General features: G+C 38.5%; 1 protein-coding gene across 4 annotated transcripts in view; it reads left to right on the top strand.

The window, feature by feature from the left end:
• Positions 1–14,777, top strand: part of LOC140472531 (PHD finger protein 21A-like) — a 119,750-nt gene extending 104,973 nt beyond the window's left edge. For 3 of the 4 annotated variants that reach the window (XM_072567499.1, XM_072567498.1, XM_072567500.1), the window contains exons 10-14: positions 4,428–4,535; positions 7,589–7,744; positions 8,748–8,823; positions 9,194–9,297; positions 12,842–14,777. In XM_072567499.1, the coding sequence (XP_072423600.1) occupies positions 4,428–4,535; positions 7,589–7,744; positions 8,748–8,823; positions 9,194–9,297; positions 12,842–13,060 (663 nt within the window). In that variant the 3' untranslated portion in view covers positions 13,061–14,777. The remainder of the gene's footprint in view (positions 1–4,427; positions 4,536–7,588; positions 7,745–8,747; positions 8,824–9,193; positions 9,298–12,841) is intronic. The other variant, XM_072567501.1, reaches the window with a different exon arrangement.
• The last annotated feature ends 481 nt before the right edge of the window (positions 14,778–15,258 follow it).

Genomic DNA, 15,258 nt, shown 5'->3' with positions numbered 1-15,258 from the left:
TGTACAGGCTATCTCTGATGTTATGTGCAGTTTTGATTCCTCACAGTATATAAATGTATTGCAGTTGTTTCAAAGGAACTTTTACTAGGTAGCTGGAATGATTGGAATGCCTAGTTGGACAGAGTCAAATCAAGCTGGAAGTAGCATAGTAGGTCATGTAGCATCAGATGAATAGGGGACTCGAAGTTTAGGTCTGGTCCTTCCTGATGAAAGGTCCTGACTTGAAATGTCGACTCCCCTGCGCCTCTGATGCTGTACCTTTTCCAGCTCCATACTTTATCAACTCTTACTTTCCAGAATCTGCAATCCTCACTATCTTAGTGCCACTTTGAGCTTATTTCTACTGCGGTTTAGAAGGGAGAAGGGTGGCTTGATTGAAATGTATGAAGTCCTGTGTGATTTTGAAAAAACGGATGTGGAACATCTGTTTCATCTAGAGAATTGGTCCTGAACTAGGGGAACTGTTTAAACATTAGGGGTCACCTTTATAGAGGAGTACCTGACTGTTGAAGATCCAAAATTTATCGAGACAATTGGTGAAATTTAAATTCAATTAATAAATCTGAATATGATGATCGTCAGTGACAACCATGAAACTATCATCAATTGCCTTAAAAACCTATCTTAGTCACTAGTGTCCTGCAGGTCTGGAAACCTGTCCTTACTAGATTTGGCCTAAATCTGACTCCTGGCTGACTGCAGTGCGATTAGCTCTTACCTGTCCTCTGAAATGGCAAAACACAATATTCAGTTCAAGGATGACTAAATTAGGGATGGGTAACAGAAATTACCCTTGCCAGTGAAAGCCACACCTAATGTAAAAAATAAAGGAAAGCTCTATACGACTTCAGTTAGGCCATGTTTGGAGTATGGTATACAGTCTAGTCCCCACATTATAGGAAGGATGTTGAGGCTTTGGAGAGGGTGCACAAGAGTTTACCAGAATGTTGCCTGGATTAATGTATTGGCTGTAATGAGAAGTTGGGCATACTTGGAGGTTTTTTTCATGAGTGTTGGAGGCTGAGGGGCGACTGGTTAGAAATATATAAAATTGTGATAGGTATGGATAGGGTGGAGAGTGCGTGTATTTCTCCCTGGATAGAAATGTCAAGTACTAGGGTGCATAGATTTAAGGTGAAAGGGGGAAAATGTAAAGAAGATGTATGAGGCAAGTTTATTTTACAGTGGATACTAGGTGCCGGGGAAGTGGTAGAAGCAGAAGTGATAATTGTGTTTAAAAGGCATTTATACAGACATGAACAGGAAGAGTATGGAGGGGGACGGACATATGCAGGCAGATAGGATTACTTTAGAACATCATCATGGTCAACGCAGACAGAGTGGGCCAAAGGACCTATTGAAGTGTATCGTGTGTCTTGTGCATGGGGTCTATTCAACCAACTCAGCAATATTTACGGTGCCATGGCCATAGTTTGTCTCCATTGCCCTCTGTTTTATCTCTGGGCAGATTTTTGATATTGGCACCTTTAACTGCCCTTTTATTGGGCGTAGGACAGGAAGAACCCATGTTCACGCCAACCACCACCTGACCTAATCCCAAGGCTATCCTCAACTATAACTTGCAAACTGCTGCTGGGACCTGTCTTAGACTGCAAGATACCAAAAACATGGTACAAAGTTCAGATGCAGACTTGTGTTTGGAAATTTGCAAAATGGCATTTTGCTAGCTCTTGACAAAAATCCAGCTCAAGGAATCTTGAGTGATATAGATAGATTAAGTGATTGGGAAGAAATTTAGCTAAAGGAGTGTAATAGGGGAAAATGTGAGGTTAACAACTTTGATAGAAAGAACATGAAAGCAAAATATTACTTAAATGGGGAAAGATAGAGTGCTCTCGTACAGAAGGATCTGGTTCTCCTTGTACATGAACATGATACAGCAACTAATTAGGAAGTCACTATGCTGGACTTATCGCAAGGTGTAGGAGTGTGAAAATAGGTTGTTGTGTTACTATTATCAAGGTCGTTGATTATACCACACTTGGACTGCTGCATTAAACTTTCTTATTTAAGGAGGGATATGCTTGAATTGGAGGCAGTCCAGAGAAAGTTGCTTTATTGATTCCTGTCTTGTAAGTTGTCTTGTTAGGCAAGATTGAGCAATTTAAGCTTATTGTCTTTGGACTTTAGAAAAATAAGAGGTGATCTGAGGAGCCTTAATGGGTGGGTGTTCAGAGGATGTTTCTCCTCATGGAAGAATCTAGAACTGGGGGCACAAGTTCAAAATAAAGGGTCTCCCATTTAAGACTGAGAAGAGGACCTACTTTCTCAGTGGGCCATTTGTGTGCAGAGTTCTGTTCCTCAGTGACCAGTGGAGGCTGGATCATTGGGCATGAAAGGTTTTTGATCTACAAGGAAATTGAGAGTTATGAAGAACAGACAAGAAATGAAATTGAGGCCACAATCTGATTAGCTGTGATCGTACTGAACGACAGGGTAGGTTATAGAGTCATGGAGCCCTACAGCACAGAGACAGGTTCTTTGGCCCAAACTAGTCCATGCCAATCACAATGTATATCCACGCTAACTCCACTTCCCTGCACTTGGTCCATATCTTTCTAATCCTTTCCTGTCAATGTATTTGTCCAAATGCCTTTTAAATGTTGTTAGTGTACTCGTCTCAAACACTTGAGCTAGTAGCTCATTCTATATGCGTACCACCCTTTGTGTAAAAAGAAAGTTGCCCCTCAGGTTCCCTTTAATTTTCTTTCCTCTAACCTTAAACTGATGCCCTATAGTTTTTGATTCCCCAACCTTGGGAAAAAGACTGAGTGCATTCACCCTTTCCAAACCATTCATTATCATCTATACCTCTATAAGGTCTGCCCCCGTTCTCCTATGCTCTAAAGAAAAACGTCCTAGCTTGTCCAACCTCTTCCCTATGACTCAGACCGTTGAGTCTTGGCAACATCCTTGTAAATTTCTTCTGCACTCTTTCCAGTTTAATAATATCCTTCCTATAGCAAGGTGACCAAAACTGAACACAATACTTAAAGTGCAGCTTCACCAAGGTTCAAGGCACAAATGTTCTACTTTTTTAAAATATTCATATGTAATGCAGACAAGAATTGATGCCATTAGCAAAGATACAAATATGGAGTTGGGTATCAAATCAGTCATGATTCCATTGCATTGTGGAACAGGCTCAGTGAGTTAAGTAGCTGACTCCCACTCCTATCTTCTAAGTGTGTCTGGTGAAATGATAGACCATTGGTTATATCTGGAAAATCACTCAGTTATTGAGAGTTTGTCGAGTGGGGCATGGCGTAAACTTGGAATGCATTGCTGATGTATGCAGTCTGAATTTAATTTATTAAGGTATACTTCATGAGTGTTTTCCCACTCATCATGTGTTTTGAAAGTTTGAAAAAGTAAAAGCACTGATATTTGTAAAAAAAGGGCACCTTCTCTTTCACTCTGACACCTGTTAAAAAAAATTATTCCTATTGTGCATTCTTTTTGCTATTCTATCTTGAGTAATGTATCTTGAATACTTTGTAAATACTTGATGTAATGTATAGGCTGGTAGAGCTAAAAACAGTTTGTTCACTATATGATTGAATGCTAAGATGGAAGAACTACCATAAAAGAGGAATGAATATTTCTTGTCCCTGACTTTGTAATTCACTGTTTTTACTGATGTTCAATGTGAAATATAGATGGATGCAGATATTGTAGATACTTACATTAAGTATGATTCCTGCAGTTGAGAAATAACGTTGAATTCTGTGATGACATTGATTATGTAATGTATTGAATATTGTGTTGATGTTAGAACTACATTGAAAAAGAAAAATTTAGTTGTTGAAAAGTTTCAGATTTGATTTTGAGGGACTGATATATTGCACATTTAATGTGTTCCAACTTTCAGAAATGGATTCATTTATATATGTTTGAAACTTTGTTCTGGAAGTAACAAAAACAGTCGTTAATTTTGCAGGCAACATTTTAAAAACACTCTTTTGCAGTTACAACTTTAATATTAATTGATAGCCGCCTCTCTTCTAGTCTTTTTTTTTAAAAGCAATGTTACTGAAATCTGTATTGAAGTTTTTTTTAATTTAAAATTTGAGTGTCAGAGGCGGTAACCTATTTGTTCTCTGGGAGCAGGCTTCAAGCTTTACTCAAGCAGACTTTAGTTGCAGAATTTGATACATCCACTGAATGATTCTTCCCAAAATGCAACAGGAAATGTATATTAATTTGTACCCGGCGTATGTGAGAATTAGCATTTGAATCAGTAGGTTTGTTGTACACAGAGGACAGTCAATGCACTAACAGTTATTGCAGTAAAGCACACGTGTTGTAGCAATTCAGAAGAATCTGAATGGGTTAACATGGAATGTCGTGAATGGACATTTACAAATTTATTTTAATTTTTTTTATTTTAAAACATCTTTAACTAGGGTTTGCCCTATTTAGCCACAAGGGCTACTTTACAAAGGGGCCCTGTCAGCAAGATACAAGATGAGACAAACGACATTGAAAACATCACAAAAAATACAACCTTGTCTGTGAGTGCATTTATATTTGTTTAAAATGTATTTCAGGATCTCTTTAAGCATTGAACTCGAAGAGAGTTTTTTCTCAAAGGTGGTTAGGATACAGAAGTAAAGGCAGCTTGGACTGGAAAGTACTGTTTGGCAAAGATGGTGCAGACCTGGAGTAGATCTTGTTCAGAATGACATTTAAAGCAAAACGTGGGTTGGAAAGCCAATTGACTGATTTGGAGGGAGACTTGTAATCTGTTTCAACTGCCTGTCCACAGTGCAACCTAATCACATATTTAACGTATTTATTTATTTGATTTATTCATTCATTCATTCATTTTAATTGTTTATCTTCAATTTTATTGAAAATTCAGCAGTGAACATTGTGTTGTACAAGATACCTTATTAGAAGACAATATAAATTAGAGTCATAGAGATGTACAGCACAGCAACAGACCCTTCGGTCTAACTCCATGCTGACCAGATATCCTAACCTAATGTAGTACCACTTGCCAGCACTTGGCCCATATCCCTCTAAACCCGTCCTATTCACGTACTCATCCAGATGCCTTTTAAATGTTGTAATTGAACCAGCCTCCATCGCTTCCTCTGGCAGTTCATTCCATATCCGCAACACCTTTAATTTGGAAAAGTTGCCCCTTAGGTCTCTTTTGTATCTTTCCCCTCTCACCTTAAACCTATGCCCTCTAGTTCTGGACTCCCCCACCCCAGGGAAAAGACTTTGTCCATTTATCCTATCCATGCACCTCATGATTTTATAAACCTTGATAAGGTCACCCCTCAGTCCCCTGACGCTCCAGGGAAAACAGCCCCAACCTACTTAGCCTCTCCCTATACTCAAATCCTACCATCCTGTAAATCTTTTCTTCTGAATCCTTTCAAGTTTCACAACATCCTTCCAATAGGAAGGAGACCAGAATCGCATGCAATGCTTTAAAAGTGGCCTAACCAACGTCCTGTACAGCTGCAATATGACCTCTGATACCAGTGCTCTGACCAATAAAGGAAAGCCTACCAAACGCTGCCTTCTCTATCCTATCTACCTTAGGCTCTACTTTCAAGGAACCAAGGTCTCTTTGTTCAGCAAAACTCCTTCGTACCTTATCGTTAAGTGTATAAGTACTGCTAAGATATGCTGCCCCAAAATGCAGCACCCCGCATTTATCTAAATTAAACTCTGTCTGCCACTTCTCAGCCCATTTGCCCATCTGATCAACATCCAATTGTAATCTGACGTAACCACCTTCGCTGTCCACTAGACCTCCAATTTTGGTGTCATCTGGAAACTTACTAACTATATACCTCCTATGTTCATATCCAAATCATGTATATAAAAGTAGAGGACCCAGCACGAACCCTTGTGGCACTCCACTAGTCACAGGCCTCCAGTCTGAAAAGCAACCCTCCACCACCACCCTCTGCCTTCTGCCTTCTACCTTTGAGCCAGTTCTGTATCCAAATGTCTAGTTCTCCCTGTATGCCATGATATCTAACTTTGCGAACCACCCTTCCATGGGGATCTTGTTAAACGCTTTACTGAAGTCCACATAGATCACGTCCACCGCTCTGTTCTCATCAGTCCTCTTTGTTACTTCTTCAAAAAAAAACTTAATCAAGTTCATGGGATATGATTTCCCATGCACAAAGCCATGCTGACTATCCCTAATCAGTCCTTGCCGTTCCAAATACATGTAAATCCTGTCCCTCAGGATTCCCTACAACAACTTACCCACCACTGATGTCAAGTTCACTGGTCTATAATTCCTTGGCTTATCCTTTGCACCTTAAATAGTAGCACCACATTATCCAATCTCCATTCACCTGTGACTATCAGTGATATCTAACTTTGCGAACCACCCTTCCACAGGTGACTATCAATATCTCAGCAAGGGGCCCAGCAATCACTTCTGTAGCTTCCCACAGAGTTCGAGGGTACACCTGACCAGATCCTGAGGATTTATCCTTATGTACGTGTCTCAAGACATCCAGCACTTCCTTCACTGTAATATGGACATTTCCAAGATGTCACTATCTATTTCCCTCCATTCTATATCTTCCATGTCCTTATCCACAGTAAACACTGATGCAAAATACTCGTTTAGTATTTCCCCATCTCCTGTAGCTCCACACATAGGCTGCCTTACTGATCTTTGAGGGGCCCTATTCTCTCCCCAGTTGCCCTTTTGTCCCTAATGTATTTGTAAAAGCCCTTTGGATTCTCCTTGACTCTATTTGCCAAAGCTATCTCATGTCGCCTTTTTGCCTTCCTGATCTCCTGCTTAAGTATACTGTTACTGCCTTTATACTCTTCTAAGGATTTACTTGATCTCTCCTCAATATACCTGACATTTGCTTGCTTCCTTTTTCTTAACCAAACCCTCAATTTCTCTAGTCATGCAGCTTTCCCTACACCTACCAGCCTTTCCTTTCACCCTAACAGGAATATACTATCTCTGGAGTGTCATCTCATTTTTGAAGGCTTCCAATTTTCCAGCCATCCCTTTACCTGCAAACATCTGCCCCCAAACAGCTTTTGAAAGTTCTTGCCTAATACCTAATATCTTTTGATATCATGAATAAAAACCTAACTAGGTCTTGATTTAAGATATTATTCTCGAACAATTTGTATATACTTGCAGATATGTCTGTAATAATCTTAAAAGGAAAAGAGAAAGGAGTATTATGGAAAAGAATTCAAATTTCACAATTTTGAATTTGCTTTTGGTGAGCCCTTTGGCTTCAGCACAGATACTGATCTACCAAGTGCTGCATCTCAGTGGTGCAGCTAAATCATTCCCTACACAAACCTGCTTTAGCTTCCACATTAGGGTGTAGCTGAGGCTGGATTAAGGAAATTTCAACTCAGACTATGATCCAGATTTGAATCGGTTTGTCAGAATTCCTAGGAGTATAGATGTCATGAAGCATGGGTCAGATGTTTATTTAGGCTACTGTCTGCCACATTGGGAGCCCAGTGCTGATAACTGTAGTGAAAGTTTAAAACCCCAATTTATAATTTAAGCATGTAAATGATTGTGTAACTTTTTTTTTGATAGGGTGACATCCATGAGGATTTCTGCTCTGTGTGTCGGCGTAGTGGACAGCTGCTGATGTGTGACACTTGTTCTCGTGTGTATCACCTGGAGTGCCTGGACCCGCCATTAAAAGCCATTCCGAAAGGAATGTGGATTTGTCCCAAATGTCAGGAGCAGGTGTGGGCTTAGATAGTGCCTTAGATTAATTTAGTCAAATGTAGCTCAAGTATTTTAGGGTTTTGCTTTGGTAGCATCTTTGGTGGGATTTACTCTTTAATTCTAATTTAATTCGACGTAGTGTCTCAAACACTCCAGGGTATACACATAGATATAATTCAGGACACTAACGTAGTAAAATCAGCAGTGACTAGTATCTGATAAATTTACCAGCTTTAGCTGTTCTCTGGTCATTAGGGATTACAATGACCCCAGACTATTATTGTTGAGTTAAATAGTGTAATGGTTGATTTAAATATATCAGACAGTATTATTGGAACTGGATGTTCTTTCATCTCAGATCCCTTTTTAAGTCTAGAATTTGAAGAATGCTAGTCAGTTCTGGCAGATAGCGGTTAAAGACCTGAAGTGAAATTTAGTATGAATATTCTCAAAATATAGCTTACCTGAACCAATTGTAATTTAGAATTCCTGACACTAGGTTTGCCAAACCTTTTGAAGAGAGATCCATGAATAGGTGGTATGCATAAAAATACTGCACCTGTACATGAAAGAATTTTTTTTTGTGTGGCTTTTATTAAGGAATATTATTTGCATCTCAGTCTGCTACACCACCCCTGAGAATATCATACCACCACAAACACAAAGAGACTAACACTTTATTCTCTTACCATAGTCATCCATTTATCATGTGCATTTCCAGGCACAAATTGGACATTGCTGTTGATATGTCATTTAAAAAATCAAATTTTCTTTCATTGAAATGCAAATTGTGTTCTAAGGCATCAATACTAAGGGAAAGGAAATTGCAAAGAACAAATTTGCGTCAGTACTTTACGGATTGACCAGCCTTTACCCAAAAGCAAGTCTTGTCTTGTCATTCAAGTCAGTTTTTGTTTGGTAATTAAGCAAATTATTTTTGTTTTCAGCAAATGCTAGGACTGTAAAGAGTTTAAGAAAGTGACATGTTCTATCCATCACTGTTGGAAACATTTTTCTTTAGATCCTTAAAAAGGAAGAAGCAATCCCGTGGCCTGGAACATTAGCTATTGTCCATTCTTACATTGCCTACAAAGCTGGTAAGAGTTTGCCATTCTCTGAACCTGTCAACAAGAAACGTTGACTCATCATTGAATGTATCAGATCATCTATGAATTAAACTGATGCTTTTGCTCTTCAGAATAGATTTTGTGTAGTCTTTTTTTTCCCCTCTCCTCTTCTGCGGTTGTATGAATTGACGTTTTATATGTAGTCCCCCTAGCAACTCGAAAACGTAATAGAAGAACCTGTGGGACATAGTGTGTAACACCTTATTTTATTTTTTTAAACATGTGCTCTTAGATTAATACAATTCCTTTTCAAAAATCATGCTAATATTCAAAATTGTATAGCAGCTATGTTTGTCAAATCTGTTACAGGTTGTCAAATTTTATTTTTTCTATTTTTCAGCAAAAGAAGAAGAAAAGCAGAAGTTATTGAAGTGGAGTGCGGAGCTAAAGCAGGAGCGAGAACAGTTAGAACAGAAAGTCAAACAGCTGAGTAACTTCATAACGGTGAGTTAGACAGGTGCAAGAGATTGTTGGGCTGACTTAGAAACACAAAGTCGTGATTATAAATTAGAAGTAAGAAGCAGCACCGGACAGCATTTTCTGGAAGGAGACAATTTTTTTAATGCAGTTGGTTTCATGTTTGGAAACTGGATGTTTAGAAGAATTGGTTGGAGTTTTTAAAAGTACTGTCTTTCATTGGTGGAAGTGACAATAGAAATCTTCATGTATGTCAAATATATAGCCTCAATGTTTCAACCCACGAGTCATTTAGTCACTGTCACAAGAAAACCGTGTAACTGGATGAGAAGTTTGTCTGTACCAACCAATCAAATTGTAGGCCTAACATAACCAATCTTATAAGCTGTAGCTAGTGAGTCATAATTCAGACTTTACTTTTTCTCACTAGCTGTGCAAAATTTGAAGATGGTTCCAGAGAATTATAATTAAAGGTCAGTTTAGTTTGTTTATGTTTTAGGAATATAATTTTTAAACAGTCATTTAGAACTGCAAAATTTGACTCCTGCCAAGAAACAAAGGGATATTTTGACAAGTGACAATGTCCTGATGAGTACAAGACAAACAATTTCAATAACTTTTATCAATTGTTGGGTTGATGAAACAAAACATAAGTTACAGGAAAAGCTCAGCAGGTCTGGCAGCATCTGTGGAGAGAAATCAGTTAACGTTTTGGGTCCAGTGACCCTTTCTCAGCTGATAGTAGCTAGGAAAATGTTGGTTTATATTGCAGAAGAAAGGGTTGGGGGGAGGATGTAACGAGTGAAGAATAGGTGGGGATAGAACCCAAAAAAAGAGAAGAACAGTTGGAGACACAAAGGAGTTGATAATGATCTGGCTAGAAGGATGAATAGCTGTTAACAGACTATTAGTAGCCTAACAATAGGCAGCACGGTGGCACAGTGGTTAGCACTACTGCCTCACAGTGCCAGAGACCTGGGTTCAATTCCCGCTTCAGGCGACTCTCTGTGTGGAGTTTGCACATTCTCCCCGTGTCTTGGGTTTTCTCCGGGTGCTCCGGTTTCCTCCCACAGTCCAAAAAATGTGCAGGTTAGGTGAATTGACCATGCTAAATTGCTCATAGTGTAAGGGGCAGGGGTAAAATGTAGGGGAATGGGTCTGGGTGGGTTGCGCATTGGTGTGGACTTGTTGGGTCGAAGGGCCTGTTCCCACGTTGTAAGTAATGGCAGGCTCTGTGAAAACAAGGCCTGGTGTGTGTGGCAGGGGGCAAGGACATGGGGGAGTTCAAGCACTAAAATGATTGAATTCGATATTGAGTCTGCGAAGTCCCCAAGCAAAAATGAAGTGGTGTTCTTCCAGCTTGTTGCTGAGCTTTGCTGAAACACTGCAGCAAACCTGAGACAGATATTGACCAAGGAACATGATGGTGTGTTAAAGTGGCAGGCAACTAGAAGCTCGGGATGTTTTTTTGTTGGTGGAATGTAGATGTTTTGCAACACAGATACCCAGTTTATGCTTCATTTCCCCTGTGTCGAGGAGACCACATTGTGAGCAGTGAATGTAGTAGACTAGATTGTGGGAAGTGCAGGTGAAATGCTGCTTTAACTGGAAAGTATGTTTGGGCCCATGGATATTGATTAGGGAGGAGGCAAATGGGCAGGTGTTACACCATCAGCGGTTGCAGGGGAAAGGGCCATGGGGTAGGTGGAGGGTCCTTGGAGTGAAGGAAGGGTGGACCGGGGTGTCCCAGAGGGAACGGTCCCTGTGGATTGTTAATAAGTTTGTTTTTGAAGGAATGCACTTTGTTATAATTTCAACATCAGAATGCGTGATACTGGCTGTCAGTAGAATGAATTTTTATTAACAGTTTAGGTTCTATAAATTTAAAAGCTGTTTTCAGTTTGTTTGCATGTTGCAGGACCCTTTCTGACTATGCAATAACAGGGAAGACATTCTGTATCATGTACTCTAGCATAGTCAACATACACAAAAAATTAGTCAGGACAGAAATAGAAGTGTAATAAACTTAATTTCAAACTGAAGACAGTCAGCCAGTTCACCTGACACAGCAACATTTCATGTGCTTGTTCCTTTAAGGTTAGCACGCATTTTGATTTCTAAATTTAAGTGGGTAGTTTTCAGGTTTCACTTTGACTGTGCTTACTGACTCTAACATTGTGTTTTTTTTTGAGGCTCTTGCACTAGCATCGAGCATGGGCCTCTCTCCATTCTTGCTTAGTGAATCCAAATTAGAAAATCATCTTTGATTAATTCCCTGCTACTGGCCTATAGCTTGTGGCAGATTCTCTCTTTGCTTGTCTCAATGCTGCTTCCAGGCTGCCCTCCACTGCCTTTCTTCAACAGTCACATAGATAAAAGCCAATAACCAAAAAGAAATCTTCAGAGAAACTATTCCGAGCGCAACACTGCAAGGGTGTATCAGTCAAAGTGTTATGTTCATTATTTTTGACTTTGTACGTGTTCTTTTAATCTGAAATATATTTGAATACTTTAAGGCTTTCCCTTGTTTACCAGCCCTCCTCAAATCTTGGGCAATCATAGATTTTTGGGATAGCTGTATATTTACTGACTGCAATCTGAAACTTGGAGAGGGGCCAACACTTGTTTGTTGTTTCCATTTCTAACTCTGATTTATTAAATGTTAACCAATCTTTGAATTGAAATTACTTTCAGTTTCTTTGCCAGCTTCTCAAACCAGGTGCTCTAATTTATCTTGCATACACAACGTTTTGTTCCCCATAATCAAAATGATTATTGTTGAAAAAATAAACTCTGAATCTTTTTTGTCTTATGCTCGTCAAGACTTTGTTTCTTTGCCAATATACGTCTGAGTTTCAGCACTACTCAAGTCCTGCACATTGAAATGGCTATTTAAAAACTATATTCCTAAATCATATGAATCATGAAATTATGTTGTTCTTCAAGTTGAAAAAATTAAATTCATAAATTACTTCATGAAGCATTTATCTCACAAAGAAGAATGGTTACAGCATCAAATTTGTCTGGAATCTCTTCTGCTGTAAGACAAACCTGATTTTTGTATGTTTGTATTTACATTTGTATTTCTAAGTACCTGACGAATCCATACTCAACCATTTATATTAACTTAACACCCTTTCTATATGGAATTTAAAGTATGGAGCTCAAAGCTGCACACAATATCCCAAATGGTTTGAAGTAAATCTTTGCATTCTGTTGCTCTGCCTCTATTCCATCAGCTATATTAACTTATTGGCTGCATCTAATGTCTTGTGAACATGAATTCCACACACCCCCACCAAATTCGTTCTGCTCTTATATGCCACCCGTTCTCCCATTCAAGTGAAATTATTATTTCTATTTTTTTCTTGGCAAAATAGACCTTGTATTTACTTAATTAAATTCCAGCTGCCACAATTGGGAATATCACTCGAGGCTTGTATGAGAACTAATATGGTGCATCCTGAACCCTACATTGAGAATGAAAGATTATATGGAATTATATGGAACGTGGAATATGTTCTTAGTCGCATCAATAATTGATCACACTGTTATAAACTTTTCTTTTCAGAAATGTATGGAGACTAAGAACACTTTACTTGCTCGACAAAAGGATATGCAGACCTCGTTGGAAAAAGTGAAACGACTTATCCAATTGATCCAGGGTATACAGCTCTCAAAAAATGCCACACTGACGGATGAGATGATCAACAGCCCCACAGACTGCATGAACTCCCCCACCACTGTATCTTCGCCTGTGAACTGTGATAGTAACTCAGAAACCAAGTAGCTGAAAGAACAGGCTGGATTTTGTAGAATGTGTAAACCTTTCTGGGAACAAAATTGTGATGGACAGTTCCTGATTTGCCAATTTAAGGGAGATTCTGTGCGAGATTGTGTTCTTATAGATCCATATTGGGCGTACAAGCTGGGTAAAGATCAGCGCCAAGCCAAGTGAAAATACCAGTGTGTGCCTGCTGCCACCAGTTTGGTTTTAAGTTTGTCTACTCTTCAGGGAAATAGGTAGAAAACTATGGCCGAAACTTAGTCAGCTGTCCTGGTCTTGAATTGCATTCTCTCAATTCTCAACTCCAGGATTACTTGAGCAGAATGGCAGAACATTTAGTACAATACAACATAACGGAGAATAAAGATGGATAGAATGCAAGGGATTGGAGGCATGAGAACAAAGAGGTAGCAATCATTGAACTGTGACTGAAGTAGTGAAGGTTCATTCAGAATTACAGACAAAGAGAGGTACATTGTGTAATGAACACAACACAAATTACAGATATTCTCCTCTTACTTTATTTTAAAATACAAGGAACAGAAATGTAGATTTATTACTGGGATTGGTAGGCACCAAAACCATGCATGGCTTTTGATGAAGAGTGTTTCTTTTATAATTTTAAAAAGTCACATGCTTGTTCATTGTTCAAGTAAGTTTTTCAGTGCCTTGGGCACTGGAAAAGGTACAAGAGGGACAGACTGAATTTGTCCTGAGATTTTTGGGTTTTTTTTTAAAGCTTAGGGAAATATTCAGGTCTTCCTAGTATTGAAGAAATTAGATCAAGTAAACTGTTGAGTACTTTTATTTCCTAACGAGGTGATTTATAGAAAACAAAGTGTTAGAAATTGAGCAGATTCTGTATATATAAATATATATATACACACCCACACATGCATATATATATAAAAAAACTGTATATATGAAAAAAAAAATCTGTTATTGTCTGAACTGCCAAATGCTTCTATATTGAACCTGCAGGGAATGATCTTCAGTTTACTGGGGAATATACTGGAACAGTTTTACAGTTCTTACTATTTCCATCTTTAAGACAAGTGGATTGAAGGTCACAGCTAACAAGATCAGTTAAGTAAAACGGTCATAGGTCATGAGTTGTGTAAAGAATGCAAATAGTCTGTTGTGCAAGTGCAGCCAGAATGGAAATTTTATATTATCTTTGCATTAATATTTAATGTTGGTTGTACTTAACTCACATATCAGGGTGTGCTTGCCTTTACATTTGGCACTAGGTGAAAATTTCAGCCATTTATACTTACATTTGTAATTATTAGCCAAACAATGTGCAGATGGAAGAGACAATTAATTCAGCGTTTCTTCTAAATCAATTATGTTGGGGATTCAGTTTTCCTTATTGCTGCTTGCCCAACCTGGCAATGGTACGTTAGTAGAACAGGAATTGGAATTTTTTTGGTAAATGGGTGTGGGGATAGGAATTTGCCTAGAAGCGGTCGCAATTTTCTGTTGTTGTTTAGTGATGGTCTTTTACAATGTTTTTAACTCAATTCTGGAACATAACTCATTAAAGATATTTTTAATAGAATTGATATTCGGTATAAGTGATTTAAAAGCCAACAGACTAATGAGCAAAACTGTCTCAAAACCAAAAGATGAAAGCTTTTCAAAATTAGTTTGCAACCAAATAACTGCTGTTGAGGACTGAAGTAATATTTTTAAATAAATTAAAATGGTTGCAGAAATATTTCTGAATGTCAACCAAAATCTTTTTTTCCTTTATTCTCTCCACCCTTTAATATTAGTACTTTGCTCAGCATTTCAACATGCAAACACATACTTACCCTACATATTTTTCTACATCAGGACAGTCCTGCCTGCAGGAGTCTCCGCAACTTTTGTTGGGACTCTTCCAGTTCACCCATTAAAATGCTTAATTAAGTAGGAAACTAGAAACTGATATTCAAATTAGAGAAATGGTATGTGATAACTGTTTTAAAATTGAGAAAGTATCTATCAGTTGGTAACTGCAGTGAATTGATAAATATTTCCACTTCAGTTTAACCATAATTTATTCTTGTAGGGTGTTATTTCCCTGCCAATTCTGGCTTACTTTAATCATGGATGTGTCATGATTGGCTCAACGCTCGCCTGTTGCTCAAAAGGATATCAGATATGCCTTCTACCTTCGTTCTCATATCAGACTTAAATTAAGTTCCTCCTTCAGT

This window comes from Chiloscyllium punctatum, unplaced genomic scaffold (genome assembly GCF_047496795.1).
Source record: "Chiloscyllium punctatum isolate Juve2018m unplaced genomic scaffold, sChiPun1.3 scaffold_355, whole genome shotgun sequence".
Classification (NCBI taxonomy): domain Eukaryota; kingdom Metazoa; phylum Chordata; class Chondrichthyes; order Orectolobiformes; family Hemiscylliidae; genus Chiloscyllium; species Chiloscyllium punctatum.
Note: the sequence above shows the minus strand (reverse complement) of the source record. Positions and strands in the feature narration are given on the sequence as shown.